At 43.0% G+C, this 25854-nt stretch overlaps 2 protein-coding genes, 1 non-coding gene and 2 pseudogenes across 3 annotated transcripts; 1 reads left to right on the top strand and 4 right to left on the bottom strand.

Moving 5' to 3' along the window:
* Window positions 1-480: 480 nt before the first annotated feature.
* On the bottom strand, window positions 481-25854 carry LOC123137015 (NADH-ubiquinone oxidoreductase chain 2-like; annotated as a pseudogene).
* Window positions 5269-5910, bottom strand: LOC123137016 (NADH dehydrogenase [ubiquinone] iron-sulfur protein 3-like). Its single transcript, XM_044556555.1, has one exon. It carries the CDS (start codon window positions 5893-5895, stop codon window positions 5323-5325), a length of 573 nt encoding a protein of 190 aa, XP_044412490.1. The 5' UTR covers window positions 5896-5910; the 3' UTR covers window positions 5269-5322.
* Window positions 8451-9865, top strand: LOC123137014 (ribosomal protein S2, mitochondrial-like; annotated as a pseudogene).
* On the bottom strand, window positions 15640-15713 carry TRNAD-GUC (transfer RNA aspartic acid (anticodon GUC)). The gene has a single exon. It is a non-coding gene; the product is annotated as a tRNA-Asp (tRNA).
* On the bottom strand, window positions 16722-18772 carry LOC123137017 (cytochrome c oxidase subunit 2-like). The gene is made up of 2 exons (XM_044556556.1): window positions 18370-18772; window positions 16722-17183 (listed from the first exon to the last, which is right to left on the bottom strand). Exons 1-2 carry the CDS (start codon window positions 18755-18757, stop codon window positions 16756-16758), a joined length of 816 nt encoding a protein of 271 aa, XP_044412491.1. The 5' UTR covers window positions 18758-18772; the 3' UTR covers window positions 16722-16755.

The following is a 25854-nucleotide window of genomic DNA, read 5'->3' as shown; positions in this document are numbered from 1 at the left end:
AGTTCTTTGAATCAAAGGTTTCATGAAATCGAAATCGATTATTTCTTATATATCTGGATAGATGGATGGATCTATCTTTGTATTAAGATATCTTTTGCAATCAGCCCCAAATCCTTGATTTGGCCAGGAAACAAAGCACTGCTTTGGGCCCAGGAAGCGAAGGGAATGAGCTTGGCTGCTTCTCTCCCACACTTCTTTATTTCTCCGTGCCCCTTCCGCATGCGCTCCGCGCGCCATTGGCGCTTTGCTCTGTTCTTATTTCTTCATTGGAGGGTTCGGATGGACTTCGCCGTTCTTTCCCAACGAAAATGGAAAGGGCTGTATCACATCGAGATGTCGATTCATTTTCCGCCCCAAATGAGATGGGGAATTAGTCACCTCTGTCCCTTCATCTTTTTGAAAGGAATCGAGGCCTGGCCCGGCTCGCGTCGTTCCAACAATCGACGGGGAGCACCTCAGTATACGATCGCGTGCAGTAACTAGGAGTCCTATTACACCTAAGGCCAACTTCCATTCACCAAACCCAGGTTCATCTCGTGTAGTGATTGTGGACTCATACAAGGATATGGAGTCGACGGTTGATGTATCAGACTCGACCCTGTCTTTCGTAGCATGCATTCCCATCTGTGTTGCAACTGATTCGGTAAGCTACGTGTCCGGTGCACGGAAAACTGCCTTCGGTCTCCCAACCTTACTCATGGCAACCTTTCGGCCACCCAACGACCTATAACGCTAGTCACTACTCCCACTGGGGCTAGGAAGTAAGCCCCACAACCCAAAGCGGTGAAGAACAAATAGAATTTGCTACAAAAGCCGGCTAACGGGGGTATTCTTGTGTATGAGAACATTGTAATGGAGAAGGTCATAGCCGAAATAGGATTCGTTTTGGCTAGAGCGCCCAAATCCGCTATATATTTGACACGGGTTTGCCGTAATGCTGGAACTATGGCGAATGCATCTATCGTCATTGATGCATAAATAAATATACCAATTAGTAGTGATTGAATTCCTTATATGGTTCCACATGAGAAACCAGTACGAATATAACCTACATGTCCAATCGAACTATGAGCTAGAGGTCTTTTGACTTTCGTTTGGGCCATGGCGGCCAGTGCTCCTAAGATCATAGAAGCAATGCTGCAGAAAAAGAAGATTTCTTGTAATGTACCCTCATAGGAAGCAACAATAGAAACACGTGACATATTTGCAGAAATAGAGATTTTAGGCGCAATAGAAAGGAATGTTGTCACCGGGGTGGGTGAACCCTCATAGATATCAGGTGCCCACATATATAGAGTCAAAAGAGAGATTGAGTCCAAGGGAGAGGGGGGTTTTCTTGGGGCTCAAGAGATTGAATAGATAGGGCCCCACAAGTTGTTAATTCGTCGCTGGGGAATTCACACAAAAGGGAAGGACTTATTCTCAACAAAAAAAGTGCTCTCTGAACCAAACGTGAAAGTTGTTTTCCATCAGACGGCTGTTCATGTAACTCCACTCTCGGCTTGGATTATATATCCATTTGGTCCGCTCTCGTCCATTCCACACGCTGCCTAGCAGAGACGTGGTTATCTGAAGTGGATTCTCTCTTTTGTAGTAGATGTCGAACCTGCTGCTCAGTGGGCGGGCGCAGCAGCTACATGGACCCCTTTCTTTATGTTGTTGCTAGCGCTTTCCCGGGCCAAGCCAGAATTATTTATTAGAACGTCGGCAGGCAAAGCCCGAAGGAAGGCTGCTATCCCCTCGGCCTTCTTCCTTTTTGATGAAAAACAAATCGACATCTCAATCTCCGAAAGCGTTTTCCTTACCCAGCTAATATCCCCCCTTCGTCGAGCCTTTCCTTTAGTGGTAAGGGATATGCACCTTATTTGAACGTCGGCAGGCATTCCGGAATTCTCCTTTTTTGGCCCCGGGTGAACATAGGCTCAAGCATGATTGGAGGGGTCCTAGCTACGCCATGCATTCAATAAAAAGAAAGCAAGCCTCTGGGAAGCTGCAGGGATTACAAAAAGAGGGTGCTTTCCTGTGTTGCACTGAAAAAAGGACAAAGGAGAAGACGTTCTTCGACTTTCTTTCTTCCTCCCGTGCCCGCCTAAGCCCGGCCCGTGTTAGAGGGGAAGATTAGCAAAGCGGAAAAAGATAGAGGGAGGGGGAGCTGCATCTTATTCTCTTCGCGAGAACTTCAGGATCGGAGAAGCATTCGGAAGGGGCGAGGCCTTCATTTCGTTGGCAGAAGCAGAAACGATCCAATCCATTCGGGGCTTCGGGGAACCCAAAAACGAACTCTGTTTACTTTTTTCATAGATAGATGATATATATAGGAATAATATATACATCCCTTTACTTTAGATGTCTATGTATCTATTTTGGAATCATCTCCCGATTCTCTTTTTTTTTCTAATTCGCACTGCTCTTTCTCTCTAAATTGCATCAAAGAAAATAGAGAGAGAGAGAGCAGATGGATCCTATCCCCTATAACGAACACTCATTCCTATCTATTGATAGAAAAGAAAGATCTTCGTCACAGACTTTTTCTTTGTTCTTTTTTTTAGATTGGAGGAATTCCTCATATCCAAGGCAGCTCCCCATAAACACCCCACCCATATGACTATGCCCCCTTTTGAATTGACAGTATAGATTGGGCTTCATAGCTACTTTCATTCTAAAGACGAATATTAGTCAATAGGCAGGCTTCTTTCAGTAGCAAACATATTCATTTTCTCCGGGCTCCGCGCACCTTTGGTACTTCTGGAGGGCAAGCTGTTTTATAGTGACTTCTTTCTTAGGGTAGGGCGACGAATACTTCCAATTCCGGAAAGGTCATTGGGTCGCCTTTGGAATCTAAAGCGAAAGTTGTAGAAAGCCGGGAGAAAAAGCGAAAGCTTGCTCGAAACGGCCTATACCCTAACCCTCGGAAGCGAAGACGCAAAGCGTCACTTTTTTCAAAAGGAAGGAGTTTTTTCTGACTGAATCCATCCATAAAGCCACCAAGGAAACGAAGTTCATTCCCTTTCATCAAGTGGGTAAGGTAGGCAAACCGCTTAAGCTTTGCCTTAGACTGACGGAACAAAGCTAAGAAGTAGGCTGAATGGAAAAAGGAAAGGGACAAGGGCGATCGTCGCTTGGCGCGAAGGCTGCTGGTTTGGTACGGTACTAAAGGTCCTTGGACTTCCAATCGATTTTTCTTTTGGGCTGCTGTGAACCCTTGGATCTCGCCAATACAGCCTCCTATGGTTTTCGTTACCGAGATATCTTTTATTTTTTCCCAGGGATTTTTTGGGTAATCAGCTCCCATGCTGCAAACAGTCAAATCTGAACCTTGTCGCTCTTCTTTCCTCGTGGGCAGGAAGCACACCAGCAGCGTGCCTTGCGTGATTCCACTGTGTTTTTTGCACTTGAATGGGTGGACAGTTGACCGGAAGATAACTTCGATTCGCCCGGACAGCAGGCGGGCGGCGTGCTTATCTTGTGTGACAACACTACAGAGCGAGTAGCTCTTCTAGTCGGACAGCTGTGTGACAACACTCCCGAGAAAGCAGTGCTTTTGTGTAACATGCTATGGTCTCAACGCCCTTACGAGGTAGTGATGAGTTTCAAGCGCTCTAAGCCCGGCCCGCACGTAGTTAGGAGGATTGGCCGCTATCTGAGTGGTACCACCCACCCTACCCTACTACCTATAGGGGGTCGTCCGTCCTACAACCGCCCGAAAAGGAACTGCAGTAATCTTGAATAGGAATCCTACAGCGATAAAAAGAATCCCCATAAAAATACCACTAGATCGAGCACCAGTGATTTCGTATACGGTCAAAATCTTGGCTAATTGATCGAAGTGGGTAGCTCCAGTAGACCCATAGATCATGGAACAAATAGGGTGTGTAGGCCCAACCACCACACTACACGTATAGACGCGAACCCCCCTCCTTACCGTATGTGCGACTCTCACCGCATACGGCTCGCACAAAGACTCCAAAATCCATCCCGAGCTTTTTATTCAACCTCTCCCTCCTCTCCAATCCTCGATCAAACTAGCCTTCCCCAGCAAGAAAACGTATCTGTTTTAGCAACAAAGCGCTCATCCCTTGCTTGTTCTTGAGCGCGGCGCTCAAGACGGTGATTCTTGCTTAAAAAAGGGCTAAAGCACTCCAGCTTCGAAGCTGGAGTTTGCAACTTCAAAACTACAGGTTTTAGCCCTCCTGCTGGGTGGGCGCTTCCTTCGTCTATCGTATGTCTCGCTTGGCTTCGTCCCGAACCAAGGAGGCATGATGGCGGGTGCGTGCGTGTGCCGACTGCAGAGACTACAAGCCGACGCCGGAAGCGACTCGCTTCTATTCTCGATTGGATATAGATGGGGAATCTCTATAGATCGTCTTTTTTCGACAACCTCTCTAAAACGCATACGAGAAAATTGCACTTCACGGCACGGCAAAAAAAGAGCTTCGCTCGGTTGGCCCTCCTAGGCTTCCGCCTACTTTCTCTTCTCTTAAGTCTACAACAAGTGGGAGAGGCAGGATTCGAACCTACGTAGAAAACCTTCAACAGATTTATAGTCTGTCGCTTTTGACCGCTCGGCCACTATCCCCTTCCCGGGGATACGCCCTCCTCAAACAAAGGGTTCCTGAATAAGAAGGATGGCGACCTTCGTTCTTAAGTTAAGAAGAGTAGATGGAACTATTAGATTTGCTAGCGTTTCGGGAGAATAAATAAGGTCATTTAGTAAGTTCATAACAATCCATTTATGTAAAGCAAGGGGCAAAGCTTCTACGACAGCTTCCCCCTCATTGCCATCATCGGCCTTCCCCAACTCCCCTCCTTCGTCGCTTCTAGCTAAGCATCTTTCGCCGGAGGAAAGGAGGCGACTAGTCGCTTCTGGCGAAGCAGCGAGTTCATGAGCAAGTGAATGAACGAGCATCGAGTGAAGTGCAACAGTCGTAAGTAAGGCTCGCCATGTTCCTAAAAGGAGTGACCATCTTTTCTTCCCTTCTACTGACACTGAGCGAGCAACAAGCATAGGCAATAGTTTCCGTAGGGGTGGGCGCAAGCAAGCGTTTTCAGGCTCCGCTAGCTAGCGTACTCTTCTGCTATCAATGAAACTGAAAGAAAAAACCAGTGCCCTTTCGTATAGATCGAGATGCAGTACTTTTTCTTTACTTCTTCCATACTAGGAAGAATGGAAGGAAATCCTTCGATAACACTTCTTCCTTATTTGAAGAAATGATATCCAACGCCCGTGGAAACTCTTTCATTTCAAAAAAGTTCTTCTTCTTAAGAAGCAAATAGCATTTCCTATTGATTTGTCCCCTGGACTAGACCTATGTAGATTCGGAATTATCCGTCGCTACGCTGTTCCCAAGGACTAGCAAAATCGAAATAGCGAAATTCTTGGGTCATCTCAATGGGTTCAGAAACCACACGTTTCTCTGGATCATCATAGCGTACTTCCACATATCCACTCAGTGGAAAGTCTTTTCGTAATGGATGACCCTCGAAACCATAATTTGTTGATATACGGCGTAAATCCGGATGATTGATGGAAGAAACACCAGAGATATCCCATACTTCTCGCTCCCACCGGCCGGCTGATGGAAATAGACTGACTACCGGAGATATTCGTGTTACTTCGTCTGCACTTGTTTGTACACGAATGCGTGAGTTATACCGAGTACTCAGTAAATTATGGACAACTTCAAATCTTCGTTTTCGAGAGGGATGACCCACTCCGCAAATATCAATTGAAACTTGAACCCTTGTATAGGTATGCCATTTTAGAAAGCACAACAATGGAAATGGGTAGTTAGTATTGGTATAAGATCTATTCCCATGTTCTGATCTTTTCATTTTATGTACCCATTTCTTAGGTAAAATCTCCCAACTATATTGGAAAATGGATTGGTTATCCATAAGTGAAAATAAAGAAAGCTTTATTTTGGTTCCGCTTCTTGCTCTAAGCAGAAAGACTTGTCGGAAATCGCCGGTTGGGTTGGTCCGACCAAGAAAGGCATGGGAGTGGAGAGGCAGAAGTGAATAAAGATCCAAAACTGCACACACACTTTTTATAGTTATGTATCCAGGATCGGCTGCATGCTCTAGTGTTGAATCGGGTATAGAACCCAGGATGCTTGGTTACAATTCCGAATTCGCTAAACCATCGCTCGGGGAAAAGTATTATACAGAGCATTAGTACTTATTCTGATCCTTTCCTTATATTTAGATTCTAGTAGTTTATTTCAGTCGTATTCGTTCCTTACTGCGGTTTTTTAAGGGTAACAAATAAAAGTGTGCAGGTTCTATTTTATTGTTCTGAGACATATGATGATAGCATTGAGAATGAGAAATCTTTGCAAAATGCACGTATTATTAAGGAGTTCTGGAACGATTACTACGCTAAGCTGTTGGATATTGACAAAACGAAAAAGACTTCTAATGTTGATATGTATCAGGATGATGTTAGAAAGTTGTTGATTAATGAAAAGAAGAATCAAAATGGTGTGTTTTCCGATACTGAATTAATAGATTTACAGAATCAAATTGCAAATTGCACAATGAAGTTCGATGAGGATAATCTATTTAAAGTAACTCCTAACATAGTAAAGTTCTTGATTAATAAAGATCAGCCTAACGCTAAGCAATATCTAAAGGGTTGCCTACCAAGTAGCTTACCTATGCTTAAGATGCTTGGTATCTATACGCTTGAGGCTATCATGATTCATGTACTAGGCTTGGTATTCAACACTCTTCAAGAATCATCTGCAGTTAAGGCAGCTAGATTTATAGATCAACTTAATTCAACTGTATGAGAACAAGCAAGGTTTCTACAATACAAAGCACCAGGTAGTGGCAAGGTGGAAGCAATACTCACTAGTAAGGTAGAATCAGTTAAGGATGTTGTTCAGCCCAAAGGTGCTAGCAAAAAAGAGAAAAGGAAAAAAATGCAGTGTCATTATGATATCGGGAAATACTTGCTCCAATTCATGATTGAGAAATGTTCTACATATATCAACAGATTGGGGAGTAACAAAAGAAGATCCAGTGCTAGTTCTTAAGAAAGGTCAAGGGTATATAGAGAATTCTTGTTATGTTATGTGCAATTTGAACATAAATCTTCTCCCTATCAAACTCAATCTTCTGATGCTTTGCAAACCCTTGGATTGGCAACCAGCAGAGAGGGGGTCGGATCCTGATACATTATCGGATCTGATAGGAGGTTACTTATGTAAACCCACGGGGGATATCTAGAATCACTTTCGGCTATTAACTTCCCATGACTTAAACCACTTCTATATAAAGTTACATAAAAAAGAATACAAGCAGATGTGTGATATTTTGAATGGGCTTCAGTCTCAAGCGTTTGAAATAAACAAAAGGCTCTTGAGATTTCTGGAAAAGAATCATCAATGTTTAGTTGAGTGTGGGCTTCTTTTACCAAATGATTTGGCTCGCGTGAATCCGACAGAAGCCTCAGACATATTGAGGGAGTGCTACTTCAATAACGTCAAAGGTATTAAGAATGCTTGTAGCTATAACATACTGTTAAATAAATTATGAAAACAGGTGCAGCAGGCTAGTTATGAAGATTTTGTAATTAGACTTGCGTCAGCATACGAAGGTTATCAATTCTATTTGCCAGCATTCATGGACTTCCGTGGTAGAATCTACTGTCCAGGTGTATTGCATTTTCATGAGCGTGATTTCTCAAAAGGTTTATTACTCTTTTCTGCCAATCATCCTCAACCTCAAGCACAAAACCACCTGTCGGAAAAAAAGAATCTCAGTCAACACTTAGCATGTGCTGCAGCCTTTAAGTATCCAAAGTTATCGAACTTAGATGATGCCCTTAAATGGTATAACGAACACCAGACTGAAATGTTTACTTCGGACGAAAGTTTCATTCAATTTGTTGCGCAAGCTAGTGATCCATTTTTTTTCATAGCCAAGATCCTTTCTTAGGATGAAGGAGTGAGTAATTATCATCAGGTTCCAGTGACCCAAGATGCGAGTGTGAGTGCATATCAAATTATGAGTTATCTCTTGCTTAACTTAGAAATGGGTAGGAGAACGAATCTTCCTCCATCTTAAGACGGTCAAATCCAAGATGTGTACATGTGCTTGCGGGATGAGCTTAATTAATTGCTTTTTACTAGATTGAATAATGTTAGTAGTAGTAATTAGAAGAAAAAACCCATAGATTCTATGTTAACCAGAAAGTTCGTCAAAGGATTGTTTATGCCATCTCCATAGGGGTCTGTCCGGTTCTTCCTCAAATGGGTTGCCTCAATCTTTATCAAAGTTTTGGTATCTAGCTTATCCAGCTATAGTATAGTATACTCCTTCCTTGCTCGATAGAGCTCTTTGAATCTGCTTCAACTAAATGCTAAAATAGATAATTTCTTCAAAAGCCAATTTCTTTCGAGAAGGAAAGAGGCCCATAGTGAGTTACAATAGTGCTAGTTCTTGTACGGAAGGCCGTAATTCCGGTAACCTCGACTGCTCTAAGAATGATCCGGGCTAGCCGGGCACATCACATCAAAGTTAGGTCATTTGTCAAAAACATGGCACATAGCTCAGTTGGTTTGGTAAGGGAGCTATTCTCTCACTTAAACCACTCCCATATTAGGTATTCTATCTCGTCTTAAAGTTCCCCCGCATTACCCATAACTTACCACCTGTATCTCCGGAACTCAAATCGCAAAATGACAATGCTTTCGATAGTCTGTACTAAATTACTTTGTATGAATGAACATCTCGGCCGTCGAGTAGCTGATCACCATTTCAAATTCTATATCCGTGGTTCAAGAAATGGAATTGCTATTCTCGATTCAGACAAGACACTGATTTGTTTACGAAACGCTCTTCATTTTATAGGATCTCCCAGTCGTCAAAAAGGCCGTTCCTTCTTTTTAAAGACCAATCATTTATTTATTTATGAGATAACGGAAGAAATGGCGAGCTATTTTAAGAAGCTATTTAAGAAATGTGAATTCTCATTGTTTCGATGATTCTCAATGGAAGATCGGGGCATTTTTGTCCAATTCTTTTGCAAATAAAAAAATTCCGTTCAAGAAAGAAGAAGATCAATTTTGGGTTGAACCAACAACCTGATTGTGTGGTTATTCTGAATGCAGATAGAAAGTCTTCGGTCATACTGGAAGATGATCGATCACAAATACCTATTCCACCCTTAGTTGATTCTACGATCCCATGGGAATCCTATAAAAGAATCACTTATCCCATCCCAGCGAATGATCCTATACAGTTCGTATATCTATTTCATCATTCGATCATGAAAACAGTGATTCTTGAACAGAATGCGATTAGTAGAAAAGCGCAATCTCTCAGAGTCACTTTGAGTACGGGGAAGTCCACAGGAGGGATGAGATCCGCCTACTACTCCACCTCTTCTTCTTCCCCAATAGACGAAGAAGAAAATAGGGCCAAGGTGCTATTGGAGATGCGCAAAAAATATCCATAGGGAGATGGCGCTGACGCTGACGCTAACGCTCGCAAGGCGGTTTGCAGGCAATTTCACAAAATAGTTTTTTTTGTTGAGCTCATAACCCGGTTTGGGCCGATTGACTCTGAGAGCGATCGAGGGGTCGTGGGCTCACACCTTGCTTTTGCGCATAGGATCGAAGAGATCCTAGAATTTCATGGAAAGAGGAGCTGCTCTCTAAAAGACCTCATTGATCTGAAATTGGATTTGGAAGACGCCTCTAAAAGAGAGGAGATTCTACTTCCATATTTTTCCTCCAAAAAAGAGGCAAAGTCCTAGCGTGATACAAAAAGAAATAATGGGCAAGGGCGGGGAATGATAGGTTCATAGATGTGGAGTAATCAGTTCTTCATTTGAAGAGTTAGTTGGCTGGCCTACCGGCCCGCAGGTGTAGAGAGGTTGCCCCCACCATCCTCTTGAACTGCGAAATCAAAGTGATTCCTGTTGATGGAAGAAAGGCTAATTTGGTTTGATCCGATCCGCCTATGCCAGTTCGAGTCTGGCGAGTCGCTATCATTTGTTGCCCTAACTTTTTCAAGCTCATCTTGTCCGTAGTGATATTTTGGAGAAGGAGCAATTACCAGAGTGAGAACGGTAGAAAGAAGCAATCACGAAAGCTAGTGCTAGTTGTGGCTTTTTGTACTAATCTTGTTTGTTCGGTAGCTCACATCAGCAGCTTTAAAAGGAATACAAAACAAGGCTTTTTCCACCACACCAGGGGCGGGCATTACACTCAAGCAGGGGAAGTCAATTTGACTGCTGCTCGAGAACCTGTTTGAACAAGAAGAAGTAGCATGGCTCCAGCGGGGCAGAGCCAATTGGCTACGACATGGTGACCGAAATACAAATTTTTTCCACCACTTTGCAATTGCAAGAAAAAAGAGGAATCTGATCAAGTACTTGATGAGCGATACTGGAGATCGAATAGAAGGTAATGACTTACTCAATGCACATATTTAGTGCTATTTCTCTCATCTGTTTAATACACAATTCTCTTTGATAAGAAGGGTTCTCTTGTGTTCCAGGGTTGATTAAGCGTCTGTTGGAACAGGGATACATTGTGTGAGGCCAAATTGCCTGACGAATTGATGAATATGGCTCAATATAGACTAGTCCAGGTATACCGGTCAGTCTTGAGCCACCAGGATAGCCTTCCACATATCATGTTCCTCCCTTGAGTGGTAACTCTTTTCTAACCTTAGAATCCTGAACCAATTTGCTCCAAAGACTCTCTCATTGAAAGGAGTCCATAGGTTGATAAAATAGGTTTTCATGAAAACCACACGTAGATAGAAAAGGTAAGAGTTACACGTGCCAGAAGCGAGGAATACCGCTCGGAAGCCCGATTGAACCTGTCCTCATTCACTGCTATCACCATATATTGGATGCCATGCTTGAAAGGGTAATGGTCCAAGAGGATGGGGTCGTAGTCTTCTATTACGCACGCTACATAGACGATATGGTCTTCGGCTTACCGAGAGGGGATAAGTCCATGCGAGTCACCCAGGGTCTCAAAAAGGTCTTATCTAGAGTCCTTAGGGAGCTCCTACAGGGCTTCACTTCTACTGAAATTTCCAGAAAACAACCAGGGAGGCTACAAATTATCGGCTTGCCCCTGTCTCTGAAAAGTGAAGGTCAGCTCCACGCGGGTATTCCATCCAAACGATGGGAGAAGAGGATGACACTTGTTCGTATTGAAAACTGGAGACGAAGGGAAAGAGGTTTGATTGGAACATGTTCTACAAGAACTCCTGTGTAGAACACGCCCGTATCTATTCTATGGGCTGGCTTCAGGCCAACCCTACTGCTGAAGTAGAAAGCATTATATTCCGGTTTTTCCAACACTTGATCAGGAACCGGGCGCAGAAATTCCTTGAAGAGAAGGGGATGCCTACAACCAATGCCTAAATAAAGGCATATGTCAAAAAGTGCAACTACTAATAGATTCATTAAAGGAAGGCCCGGAACGGGCTGAGCTACTGCCCGAAATAGAAGAGGACGACTAGAGTAGAGGAGCCTAATTCCAATCCAAACAATTGACGAGGGAGTCTAATTATTTTTCCGTTCTTGATTGTTTCAATTGTACTTTCTTCATTGTAGGGTTGCTTGGAAGTGCGATAGTTATGGCGCTTGGAGTATACGGATTGAATTCTTCCTTCTTCTATAGCTCTTTTTGGGCGGCGAGGCGGAAAAAAGGTGTAGAGAGGGAGAAGGTACATAAAAAACGATTTCTAAGGTAGGAAAGAGGCATCCACCAGTCATTGAGAACAGCTACTCCCAGAATTAGCAGGCCGGTATGCGAAGAGAATTCGATATTGAATCCGCGAGGCCGGGTGAAGAAAAGTCCAATATGGGTGGATTACCTTTTTCTGAAGGATAAGTCTCTGGGACTGACTGAACTGAATGTATAGCGTCAAGATAAGAAGCACAGTAGTCGAAGATGTACCTTGTGGGGTGGGGTACGAGTAGACCAGACCAATGATGAAAAGCATAGATACGAGCATGGCCTCCCTGTCTCAAAAGTAGGCCGCCAAGGGTGCTCGCATGAAGCATTTCTCACTCATAAATAAGTAGTTATCACAAATTTAGAAACATGCTCTGATTTCTCTTATCGAATTTCATTCATATTTTCCAGTATTCGGAGTTGCTTGGGAAAAGGTCTAGTCAGGGTCGGTTCTGTTCGGAGTTTCGGGTTGATCAGAAAAAAACACCCTAATTAAGACTTTTGTATAGTTTGTGTCAACCTGTGTTTGGTTAAGTGCCCGCCCGCCTAGATAGATACATAAGTTTCAGTTTGAATGAAGTCAAGTGTAAACCGTGTCAACAACGAGAAATTGAAGTGTAAATCTGGATGGTTTGAAGTGGAAACCTTAACATGCAAAAGTGTCTACCTCATTAGAAAAGCAAGTATCTACCGGCGATATATTCATTCGAGTATCAACCGGCGTCAACCAGTTGTCAAACTCCAAATATTTCATTCGTAGGGGCATGAAGAAGTTGCTAAACCGGTTGTAAAGTGGCTCTGATAAAAACCATCATTGCTTTATTTTTTACTTTTCATCTAGTAACGTGCATGAATGGATATGGTGGGTAAGATTTGAAAATGTTTGACATCAATCGGGCTCTACTTTGCTTTTACTTTACTTCACTTGCCAGGTCATTGTTGTCGATATTGAGGTGAGGACTCTCTCTATATTCTTGTTTTATTTATCACTAAATGATCTACTAAATATTGAGTCATTGAACGAATATCCGAGTAAATTCACCTTTTTCTATGAAAGCAAGGATTGGGCTGGGTTGCTTATTCGTCATCACGGAGCAACCCGGTACCTTTTCTTAGGCGAGCGACTGAGATGAGAGCTTTCAATTATGCCGTTTTGGTCAAATCCCAGGGCTCTTTCTGATTTGATTAAATACTTCTATGTTGTATGATAATAGAAAGTCAAGATCTCACTCACTTTTTCTGCTTTTCTTGGTTGTTGCCTTTTTCAACATCGATTGCTATAGGAGTTCCATCCTCAACCTATGTATGCTCAAAGAACTGGATCACGGAACTCTCAGCCATTTGCCCCAAGGCTACGAAAACGTTTCTACTCCCTTTCCCTTCCCAACGTCATATCTTTCTTCGACAAGAAGGAAAGATCACTCTCTATCTAAATGATAGAACCACTGGCACGGCACCTTTCACATTGGTAAGTCAAATCCTGGTGAAGACATCACGAGCAATGACACAACGACATCATCTCCACTTCGTAGCCCATCGGTCTTCATTCATTGAAGCCAGGGCATTGACTGACTTTCAGCAATCGCTATAAGAAAGACATAAAAAAGTTCTCCCAAACCTGTTCCTTTCCGTTACTACTACTTGGAATAGGAAGTCTAGGAGCAGGACTAACCTTTTTCTTTCGTTTAAATAAAGCCGAGATGTAGCTTTCTCTATCTCAATAAATTATTCCACCTCCATTCATTGGAGAACAAACCGTTATCTGATTAGATCCTTGCTTCAAACTCAACCGAATCAAGTTTCAAAAGTAGATGTGGAAGAGGCAAAGGGAAGAGCGGGGTTGCCGAATTGTTTCTCAGAGCCGGACGAAACATCTATCTCTATTTACAATACCCCCAAGAAAACTTTGTCGAAAAAGGTTGTCATCGTAATAGGGATTGCACCTCAACATGGCAGCCCTCAATTCTGCCAATTGTGTGTGACTTGTACTCTTCTAGGCTTCCTCTTTGCCTCAAGTGATTAAACTCATCAACTACACCAACCACATTTCTTACCTCAAACCTCTCTACAATCTCTTGAATTCACTCTTGCCAAGATACTTGTCCCCTATTCACTAAGAAACTATTGTACCAGCTTTCAGCTCTCCCCCTAAAGTGCATAGCCGAAAGTTCTACCTTGTACCAATCTGTAACTTGGTACACCGAAAAGTAATGTTCACACTTTTGTATCCAAGACCTGGCCCCTTCAAGTATTGGAAAATAAACTCTAGGAGGTTGATGTATCTGCTGCCCATATTGATATTGATTTTGCGGCCTTTGTTCTTGCAGGTATTGGTACGGGTCATGCTATTGAGTTGGAAGCGGTTGGTTAAGGTAAGTATATATTGGCACTTCTAGTTTCATGGAATTTCCAGCATAGGGCAAAAGTATTAGTTGGGAAAATTGGATATTTGGTATTGAATTGGGTCTTGGTTGTGGTGGTGGAGGTGGAGGATTAGGTCTAATATTATCATGTTTTGAGCTGTGAGGAAGGCCATATGTGGCTGGAAACAAGTGTTCGTGCCAAGGTTTTGAGGGGGATAGAGAGGGTTATTTTTGTGATTGGGTCTTTTAGTTGCTTTGCTACTAGAGGTCTAGGTGGTCAGGGGTTTAAAGGTCTGGAATAGGTGTGAGTGGTGGTCGTATTCAGTACCAATGGTACGGTAATTGGAGGTTCAGGCGGTTCAGGCCTAGGATAAGAGCTAGAGGCTTGTTGAGGGGTAGCCATGGTTTCAGCTTCATTGGCAACAGCTGGTAGGGACATTTGTTGTGGTGTTCTAGGAAAATGAACCATATTGCCCCTAGTTGTGTTAATCGAGCTATGCTCTTCTTCAACGCTCCGCGCCTTCAAAAAAGTAGTTTTGTTGCTTGCGCTTTAATTTAGGAGTTTCAACTTAACTAGCATATGTGCATTTGGGTTGTTGGCATATGTCGGCTACATACTGGATGCTTTTCCATCATTGTTCGACTTGCACAGAAACAATGGGTCCCTTCTGGTTTCTTTTTCTCCCTCCAAGTTTGCTCTTCATTGTAATGTGTGTCAACTCAACAAGAGTGAGCACACCCTTCCTGCTGGTCTTCTTCAACCTTTGTCTGTTCCATTACAACCTGGGTCTTCTATTTCAATGGATTTTCTTGAGGCACTCCCCAAGTTTTATGGTTATAGCTCAATACTTGTGGTCATGGACCGTTTCACTAGCTCATTTCATTCCTCTATCTCACCCTTTTAGTTGTATACCCTATCTTGTATCCAGTAGTAAGTCTACTCTTCTTACCCCCTCTCCTCTACCTTTTGTGGCCCATCTATTAGCTTTTTGACCATGTTTGAGTCATAGCGAGACAGCTCTATCTCTTTTCACAAGTACAACCGTAAGTACAGTTGTGGGCGTCAACGATCAGCAGTACTGAGCTATAGAAAGTCTATCGAATTATAGCTACGGAAAGTCTATTGAAAGGACCTAATCAAAGGCTACTACAACTATAACTGACCCGCCTATGGAATCTATTGGCTCGGCTGAACCGACATGAAATGAAAGAGAGGAAGGCGGAAGGTATTGGCAAATAGAGGGGGATGTTCTCCGTGTCTTTTAGCCCTCACTAGATGACAACTTGCTTACTTTTCACTTCTTCTTAAGCTTGGCAGACTAGTTCCTGACTGACTTGATAGTGCGATGAGCTTACTTGCTCTAGTTCTATCCTCAGGATTTACTTACCTGAGTACCTAGCACCGAGGATCGATGTAATTTACTTTCAAAAAGATGTGTTGATGCTAACACGCATATAAATAGATGTTCCCCACTGCTTGCTCCTCTTACCCGAATGGGGTTATATGCCTTAGTGAAACTCAGGGTAAAGTGGCAGAGGAATGACCTCGGGAAGAAAGAAAGATCGGGCGGGGAAAACGGGGTTCGAACCCGCGACTTCTGGCGTGACAGACCAGCACTCTAACCAACTGAGCTATTTCCCCCTTTCGTAACTACTATCGATTCAATAGTCACCTACCGGTTACCTTTGTAACTACACCAAAGTAGCTGTACAACAGAATGCCCTTCGCCTTTAGTACTTTTCTTATATATGTTATGTTATATACTAAATGTGTCAAAGCAATAGAACTTATTGAAAAAAAACAAGCCCATCTTTCTCAAAAAGGAAGAGAGGGTGCGCCCCCCAGAGAGAACCCCATTCTTTCAAGAAAGTTCTAATTAATTATTTATAAAAAGGAATACGGAAAATAGGAGTAAGCGAGTAGGGTCAACAAGATTCTAAACGAATACCACAAGTGACGGAACCGACGACGATGAAGAGATAAGGGGCGAAGGATATTTTTTCTATTATTCCAATTCTTATTTATTGATTATCTAATTTATTTAGATCCATATTCATTTTCATTTGCAAATACAAACTCTCTTTCATTTTCTTTTTACTTTTGCGCTAAGGATAAGGGAACTGAGAAAAAAATAGTTGGCTTGGCTGGTACATCAAGCATATGACATATTGCTTGTTCGGTGTGGTACACATATCTATCAATGTTAATCAAGTAAGAAAATGCATCCCACTGTCTGAGGAAAAGGTGAAGAATTGCAATTTATTGAGCTTGTAAGGCCCGTTGAAGTCCCCGAGAAAGGGTATAAATAGGGCTATAAGTAGGCTTTTTGCTGTTGCAATAAGGGCTGCTCGCCTTTCCTTTTGACGACTTGGCTTCCTATCGCTCCTATGTAGTGGTCGGCCTTAAAAGGAGTCTTCCTACCATACCATCATGCATGCCTATGTTATAGTGCGTTAAGCTTCGCCAGAAGCAAGCAAGATGATGAAGCGAAGCTTCGTAGACAAGGCTCGTTCCGTGCTTGACTTACGAGCTCGTGTAGTAAGGCCTCACCCTACTTCAATAAGGGCTTATGCACTCCACTCGTAAACGAGCGTTAGAGCTTGTTGAGCGAGCGAGCGAAGCCTTCCTGGAGCTTCCCCATTCCCTCACCCGAGAATTGCATTTCCGCTTCAGCTTCCCCGGTTTAGTTGGTTTGGAGGATTAATTGATTGGATACCCAATCCGCGTAATCTTTCAAAGTCACTGCTTCTACGACGATAGGCGTAAAGGCATGATTAGTTCCACGAATCTCACTGCACTGACCATAGTAAACTCCTTCTCGTTGTACCGAGATGGAGGTAAGATTTGAACGACCAGGTACGGCATCACATTTGACACCTGAGGAAGGTACAACCCAACTATGAGGTACATCAGCGGGTGTTACAATCATACGTAGATGAGTTTTGGCTGGTACAACCACTCTATTGTCAACTTCTAATAAACGTGATTGACCCAATTCTAGATCATCTTCTGGAATCGTATAACTGTCAAAAGTGAGTGACGGTTCATCGGAACTGTTATAATCCGAATACTCATAAGGTTGGGTCGACGCCCGCCTCCCCCCAAACTTGACTTGCAAGTTTCCCCGCAAAAAGCTCTCCACGCCTACTCTTATTTATAAAGAGCACTATTCTTCTTTAGTTAGGTAGTTCTCCTCCCTCTATGAGACCTTAAGACCCCAGTGGAATCGAAGGCCTGCTTACTAATAGGCAAGAGGGGACCCTTCTCGCCCAGCTCTACCTACACCAGTGAAGCTAGAACCGAGGAAGACAATGTTCAACACACATGAGACAAAATGAAGGTATGGGACGGCCAGTTCACCACGGAAAGGGATGCTAGTCGGCTTTGGCGAAGTTGTAGGCCCCAATAGATCAGATCTCAAGAGTGATTCCTCACCTATCCTTCCAGGGGCCAAGTCGAAGGCTCGAGTATAGATTCCCTATGCTCATGTGAACGACCGGCCCGTAGATCTAAAAGGATCCAGAAAAAAGACCGGAAAGTATGTTTGTCCACGAAAAAACTCGTTCATGAGACCTCGAATTCCCACGTTCCAGCCTGCATTATGCCAGCAGGTCCCACCCCCAATTTCTTGAGTCACCCTTATCTAAAAAAAGGACGGAGTCTATCTAGATCATGGTATCACTGTATTCAGAGGTCAATTCTCTTTCTTTGACCTCCCACCGTTCACGACATCCCTTGCTTCTCGCAAGAACAACTCCTCGGTGGAGGAGTAGAAGCGCTGGTCCCCTTCGGTCAAGTTCTTGTGCGTGCTCTTACCTACCGTAGGACCTCCGTCCCCGAAGCAAAGAAGGAGGAGCAGGAACAACAGGTTGTCCTCTCTTGGCCTAGTAGTTCCGCAACTACTACCGTGGTTGTTGCCAACGGGGATCCCCCATTCTGAAAGGTAACAGGACCATCCCTTAGGTCCAAAGTTGTATGCCACTGCTGTGGTGCCGATAGATTCACTACTGAAGCCCCGTTATCAGACATTGCAGGCTTAACATCTATTTTTCATATATCGCTCCACCACACCAAGAAGAGGTATGTGTACCTCCAGCAATAACAAGAATGGAACCATAGGCTCCTATGCTGGGAGCATTTCGGGGTATAGATCTAACCACCTCAACTCCCGTTTCTGGCATGCTATAGTTCTTTTAGTCTCTAAACGACGGGAATGGGAGATGACCGGTAAGCCAAATGCTTCGTGAACCACCGGTACATTTCGTTGCACTTAAATCACCCTCGTTAAGAGGCGCACTCCGATACCATTGATGTCCAATAGCTTTGATAGTAATGGCTAGATCTACTAATACCCCGTCCATTGAGTATAACAGAGCAAACGATGGTATAGCAATGAACAAAAGAATGACACTTGGAAATATGGTCCGAATAATTTCGATAGTAGTTCCATGAACAATCCTTTGTGGTATTGGATTATTTTGCTCGTTGAAATGCCATAAAGCGCGAACCAACATCCGTGATACGAAAACCAAAATAAGAATGAGGAAGAAAAAGATATCATGATGTAAGTCAATGATTCCTTCTATCATAGGTGTTGCTTCGTCTTGAGATCCTAATTTCCATGGTTCCGCAGCATCACAAAGAGCGATTGTGAGGAATCGACATGATAATGAACGAAGAATCATTGGAATTTCTCATCTTTTTCAGCTCTGCTCCCGAAAAGAGAAAGAAAAGGAGACAGATCTTGACGTTGGCGTTGGTTTTTCCAACGAAAAACAAGAACATTCTTTCACGAACTTCCATGACAAAATGCTAGTTACCTCGTAACGCATACACTGGAGAGTTTGTCCCATCGACGAAGAATACTTACTATACGCGTTTTCTGAAGAGCAACAACAGAAAAAAAATAGGTGAACCTGGATAACATACTATTAAAGAGAAAGATATAGACTAACAAGAAATCAAGGACCTCGTGAGTACTACCTAGTCGGCCTCATCAATTAGTCATCCCAATGAGATATCAAGCCCTCGATTCCAACGGGGCTACGGACAGGAAAGGTCCTTTTGAGATTCTATTTCCCCTTGGGTCTATCAAGCTGAACAGTTCATGGGGATATAAGAAGATCACACTTAGACAACTGTCTACACTACCTCTTTAATGATCCAGATTCCATGACGCATAATTCATCTGTCCATATATATTCCTAATTTCATATTCATCATCATTTCAAATCGGGCAAGGAGAAGTCGTCGTGTTGGTTCTAGGATGGAATGATCTTTTGATCCAAAGATGCCGGTGCTAAAACCTCTTGTTTCTCTTTTAATAGGACCGCGAAGGCAAGAGCATTGAGGAAGCAAGGATTCTCCCATAACTAATTAATGCAGGAAAAAAAACAAGATTTCACTGAAAAAGGTGCCTAACCCCGGGATTTTTCGATACTTTTCTTGAAATTGACTAGATTTGGAAGAAAATGCACTCAACCTAACAAATCCTGATCAATTCAAGTGGTTAGTTTAAGGGGGTACATGGGGCTGACGCCAAAGGAGATAGGAATGAAGTAGGGCGGGCAGCTACCTAGAGATTGGAATGCCCTATCGACAGGGAATGCTGGTACCACCTACGGTGCTTGATAGTCTTCAATCCAGACGGTCTCGAGAGTACCTTGACCCATAGCATAGGGCTTGATGTGGCTTTGGGGCTTCCCAAAAGGTAATAGAATAGGTAGTTTAGGCACCATCATCAATATGTTGCTGCTATTGAATCCGGTTTTGAATCAAGCAGCAAGAGTCCGACCTCAGGGTCCACCATAGAAAGGCATTCCTCAGTCCCAGAATAGCATGCATACGGGAGCCATATTCCAATCATGTGAGCAGACTTCTTCGATAAGCAAGCAACTGTTCGCATAGGCCCGGATACAGAGGAAAGGGAGGGGAAGGTATAGAAATCTATCAAAAGAGCACCTTAACAGTGATGCCTGGAAGGAGTCCCTCTTATTTCAGTATATAGGACTTCTTGTCCGCGGGACCTAACTAACTACCCGATCGATGGAAAATAAGGGCAAGTCAATACCAGATCGCACTCAACAAAGTAAAACGGGATGAATTCAATCGCCAAGACCTGCCACTGGCTGATTCCATAAGCACAGAAAGAAGGGTTTACGAATAAAAAAAAGCTGCTCATTAGGGTCTCTTTTCATATCCGGCTATGTGAAAACCCACGTACTCTTCTCTGAAACAGCCTACCTACCTTTTGCTTTTTCAGATAAGTAAATAAGTTGACCTCCTTTCCGGAGATCAAGTTTCTACTAGACTAACCACGGGTCTTGATCACAGAGTTCTAAGGTCAATTCTCTAATGAGAACAGACTCTGTCCACAAGGGCCATCAAGCCAACTATATGGAAGGACCCAGTCCCACATTCCCGCCCGTGTTCCGTTTTCCTTTTGGTTTCCATAGTCGAAGCAGCTTAAAGAAGGTCAGGTTTGGAACTCATGAGGGATGTTTCGTTGCATGTGGATCTTCCGCGCCTACTTTGTCCTAAATTTGGTCACCCATGCACTTTTCTAGTTAGGGCTCGACTGGGTCCTTTGATAATATACGTAAGTCGGGCTTCTTTTTAAGCAATATCATGACTAGAATCTTGAGAGGATGACTACGTCCTTGAAGCTACAAAGTCCAACGAATGTTGAATCGACGCATGACGAAAACAAGGAAAAAGAAAAGGTGACTTCCGTTGACCAAGGAAATCGAAATGTATGTGCCGGTAGAACAAAGATACCATTAGGTGATAAATTGATGCTGCCTGCACGCACAAATTCAGGAGATGACAATTTTAGCTTCAATATGAGATGCCAGTGATGCATTCAAAAAGGAATGAGTGTTGCCCGAGTCGACCAAGAAAAGAGGGTAACATCCAAATTATGGACTACTAAGCAAGCTAACTGAATGGAACGGAGTGCAGGAGATTTCTGCTTAGCTTCAGCGGAGAGGACCCTTAGATCCAAAGCAGAGTCATCCTGGTCCTGTAACATAGAATAGCCTACAGCAGTACTCCATGATAATTCCTCCATTTCCTGAACAACATGGAGTTGATCAGTAGCTTTACACTGACAATCCTTTGCCCAGCGCTCACCACAACCAATCCAGAGAACCTTCGCGCGCCGATAAGCCTTCAGTCTATCATAAGAAGAATACTTGAAACTTACACTTAGACACTGGAGTAACCAATCAAATTGTACATCTTGTGGCATGCTCACCAATATTGACGTAAAGTGAGGTGATCAGGGTTGATGCTGTTATGCGAAGGGAAGGGGCCACTCAATTCAATTCAATGTCGTAATCCCACCTGGCTTCTCCTGTCCGCACTTGGCACAGATTGATACTTGTTTTTTGCTGGATTTGAACTTGCTTAAAAAGAAAGGACTCAGCTTCCGCAAAAGTGATCGATGGAGAAGCTCAAAAGTCTCAATCCACCACTAGCTATCATTCAAGTTTGCACTTTTCGAGCTCATCCTTACCTTTGCGCTTTAGCTGCTTGTTCCCACTAACCCATTTCATTTTCTTAGCTGGATCCTTCATAAAGTATCTCTCATCGCTTGTCCAGAGCCTGGATGTCAACCTTAGCCAGAGCCTGTATCTCATCAGTCTCCATCTGAGCCTCAATCGTGAACTGAAGATGACACGCGATCAGCGAGGAATGAATTCGAAAACCCGTACTTGGAGCATTATTGCACTTGGGATAAATTAGATGTCAAAACAACTTCTTCTTCAAGTTCTCTATCGTGAGGGATGTCTATGATAATATGCTCACTGCATATGAGTTAGTTCATTCCATGAGGTCGAGGAAAGGTTGAAACCATTTTAGAGCTAGGCGGGGTCTCTTAGATGCAGACTAAGCCATTTCGACATGAAGCATCACATCGGCTTGTGATCCTAAATCTAGTGATTGATTATTGACTTGTCAAGGGCAGGTTGGTGTCTTAATGTGGAGGAATTCCGTACCTACGATAAGAAGTTTCATTTCATGCCTACCGTAGTCCCTATTTTATTGGGCATAGTCCCCCTTACCTACTTCCGAGAGTAGAAAATCAACATTTATGTCATTATTAATAAGAAAGAGATGCTCGGGTAGCAAAGTTGCCTACCATTAGGTATTGTTTGAGCCCGTAACTTCCATCAGGAGAGGCATCCTCGCTCAGTTTCAACTGGTGGTTACTTAAGTTTATTTTCTCTGCCGGATTGCGTTTCAAATTCAGACTTGTCTTTGTTAAACAACGCTTTCGGGTTGCCTAGACTAGAGAATTCAAGAAATAGAGACGCACATTGCCTAATTGGTAGTTTATTTCCCACCATAGCTTTACTCAAGTGGAAATCCTTTGAATCAAACAAAAAGTTCGTAACCGCTAGGCTGCATCGTCCCCTTCAACCAGAATCATCTAGATTATAGATTTCATAACTGCATTTTGCAAGAAGAGAGTGCCTCCCATTCTCAAGAGTAATGATAATAATAACACTCCACATCGCCTTCAGGCTTGGATCCATGCCTTGCATCTTCTTCTTTCTCAGAAAAGAACTCAGATCGTTCAGATTCTTTGCCAGGAGAGTCCCCGACTTTCGAGCCCTAATCGTGGGAGTTGCTTTATCCATCATTGCTATTGGCATCTTGGTGTTAAACAATTCGTTTATATAAACACTTTTGACATAGCAGAATCCTTCTCAGGTTGATTTGTGTGCCACTCATCATCAGACAGTGAAACGGCCGGTCTAGCCCTTAGTTGAGGGATCTTCACTCTTGTCCTGCCAACCATATTCGTGCCCACCCAAACCATGGGAAAGAAAGTTTGTCAGAAATTACTTGTACTTGAGGGCAATGATAAAGTGAAGCAAATTATAGAAACAATGAAATGAAGCTATGGCTCGAACTATTGGAGAAGCCACCATAGAATATATCCATGAGCTTCTCAAGCACTTCTTCTTCCAATTACTTTGTGACGATTTCAAGGAAAAGTGAATGATTTCAATCAGGAAAAGAATCATATGCTCGATCCGTCATAACAAGAGGGATAAGAAAGTCTCAACTCCAACCGCGGGAGCATTTACTATTTGGAAGTGTGCGAACGTAGCTGGTGGATCAGGGAAATAGGAAATCCTTGTGGTAATGCCGTGGGAATAGGAGTTGTTAGAGCGAGGTATTGCAATGAAACAGATTGTTCAATAGATTTCTTCATTGCTAAGGGTAAATGGCATTTTCATGGTCAAAATTCCAGAGAGGAGTTCCGAGCTTCAAGGATGCCGGATCCCACCATTCATAAGAGAAACCCTTGGGTGCCCGATGAGGCACAAAACAGATAACGAGACTATGCCCTGGGCAAGGAAATAACCATGGCAAGCCACGAAAGGAATGAATAAGCTCCCTCCGGGCTCTCCCTTCGGAGTTTCACGCTAGTGGAACTCACAAAAGCAGCGCAGCTAATGAATCAATGAATCAGTAGGCAAATCATTGTGTCCATACATTTGATGTGCCTTTTGAAAGTCACATTTGTTTTCAACAATCAGAAATGGGAATATTCCATTCCATGGCATAGTTCTCAATGTTAGTAAACGGAGTGTGTTATCAACTCAATAATAAATCTCCCCTACACCGTAACCGGATTACATTCATTCAAGTTGGCAATCCCCTGATCTTTGCTTCCGATGTGCGATCCGAATTGACATATAATGACCGTAGTTAGCAGGCAATGGCCAAGGTCAGTGCATCTCGAACTAGTGGGTCACTATATCTAAACTATCTAATACAACTATGGAATGCGCTCTGAATTGCAGTTCTGCTCGTAACCACTACGAACCGGAAAGGAAAGAAGCAGCTTTAGAGGAGGGATGCCGTCAAACAAAGGATTTTTTATATGCTAAAGATACCGGTTCAATATGTCATTTCTGAAACCGAGGACCACACCGCTGGGAGGACAACTCAAGCACCAAAGACAAAGGTATCACTCGTAAAAGTGATTTTCATCGTAGTACTCGCTCTAGCGTTAGGTTCAATGCAGCGTTTAAATACCTCTAGCCCTAGGGAAGGGGGCGTGTCGTTCCCAATGGTGGAATTGCTTCTTGTCTGCTTTGCCAAGGAGAGCGCTCGCTACCCGATCCCCCTAAGCTAATGTAGTTCCCAGGTTGCCTACTAGATACCGTTTATGGCTATATCCGTGTAGGAAGCTGAGGAATAGAGATAATTGATAGTTGCCAAAACCACGTAAAAGAAATGAGATTGAAAATATTTCAATTCAACAAATTCTGATTGTTTCATTATCAAATGCAAGGGATATGGGACCAGGTTCTATTATTGGAGTTAAGCGGTGTAGGAGCCATGCCGTTCCTGTGTATTAGCTCGTTGTTAGCAGCCCCGAAGGGCGTAAAGGGGGTAAAAGATTTCTCGGAAGCAGCTCTTCGCCTGTGGGAACTTGCTCTTTTCTTTTGTTTTAAAATGCAACCTATGCTGAAACAGCCGAATAAAAACCAAAAAGTAAAGAGGTGGATCAGTTGATCCTTTTCTCGATTGAATGCACTTTCTATCTATTTATACCGGTACCAGGAAAAGCAGAATAAGCAGTTGAGCACCAAGAAATTCTTGTTTCAAGTAAGTACGAAGGGGCAAGAGAGATTGTCATAATATTACTATGGGAGACGGATCCTGTTAAGTTAGTACGAATGTGATACGAAAAATCCTCTTCCATTCTTTCCGGCTGGGCAACATGACTGATGGGAATGTTCGCTACTGCTTCGGTGTCCATCTCATACATATGTTCTCTGACCACCTCCATATTCCACGGCTTGGTTGCAGCATGGATAAGATCCGACACAAACATAGGTGGATCATTGGATCGCGGGCACAGCAGCGTCATAACATCTTGTTTCTCAAGAGTACGTAGCAATCGGTCCTTCTTGGAGTTCAACAAAATGAACAGTAGCTAAATTGGAACTAAGGTGACCGATCATCCACCGGTGGGTAGAAATATGAATGTTGACTAGGGTCCCCTGTGCTCATTTGATTCTGAGTCGGCAGCATATCAAGCTCCTAGCCCCGCCTTAACAACCCTCATAGTGTTATGTCCCCCGATCGATAGCTTAATACATTTCAGTATTTGGCTTGCTTTCTTCATTTTCCTTGCATAGGTAGAAACTTTTTTGGGTGTGTCAGCACACCAAATTATATGACTATATTCAATATGCCCTGATGTCCATAGTACCATACTCAGACGACCCTACCCTTCCAGAATAGTAGGATTACATTCATCATTCCAGCTGTAAACACAGTTTCTAGTTTGACTGAATGAGAGTCATGCAATAGGCATCAGTAGGGAGTGTGAAAGCAAAAGCTAAGTGATCGGACTAACACAGAGTGCATTTCTCCCGGGTAAGCTTATGTTCCTGATACCTGATACCTATGTTTGCTCCTTATTTTATTAATAATTGATCCAATTTATACGAAAAATATGTAGGTTGAAGAAGTTATCAAGAAAAATGATTGGGATCTTTCAATATGCTATTCTTGATATCATGTTTTTTATTCTTGATCCTATCAAGTATCGACTCTAGATTGTTAGTTGGAGCATCCTAACCAGTCTAGTTTATTGTGATATGATCCTGAGGGACTCTTCAAATACATGTAGGGAGTCACACAGGTCTCCAACATATCAAATTGTATCTGGATTTGAGTCAGAACATTTCCTCTGATTCCTAGCTCAGAAATCTTTGCTTTATTTACTAAAGATTGGAGCACACAAGCG

This window comes from Triticum aestivum, chromosome 6B, assembly GCF_018294505.1.
Source record: "Triticum aestivum cultivar Chinese Spring chromosome 6B, IWGSC CS RefSeq v2.1, whole genome shotgun sequence".
Taxonomy (NCBI): domain Eukaryota; kingdom Viridiplantae; phylum Streptophyta; class Magnoliopsida; order Poales; family Poaceae; genus Triticum; species Triticum aestivum.
Note: the sequence above shows the minus strand (reverse complement) of the source record. Positions and strands in the feature narration are given on the sequence as shown.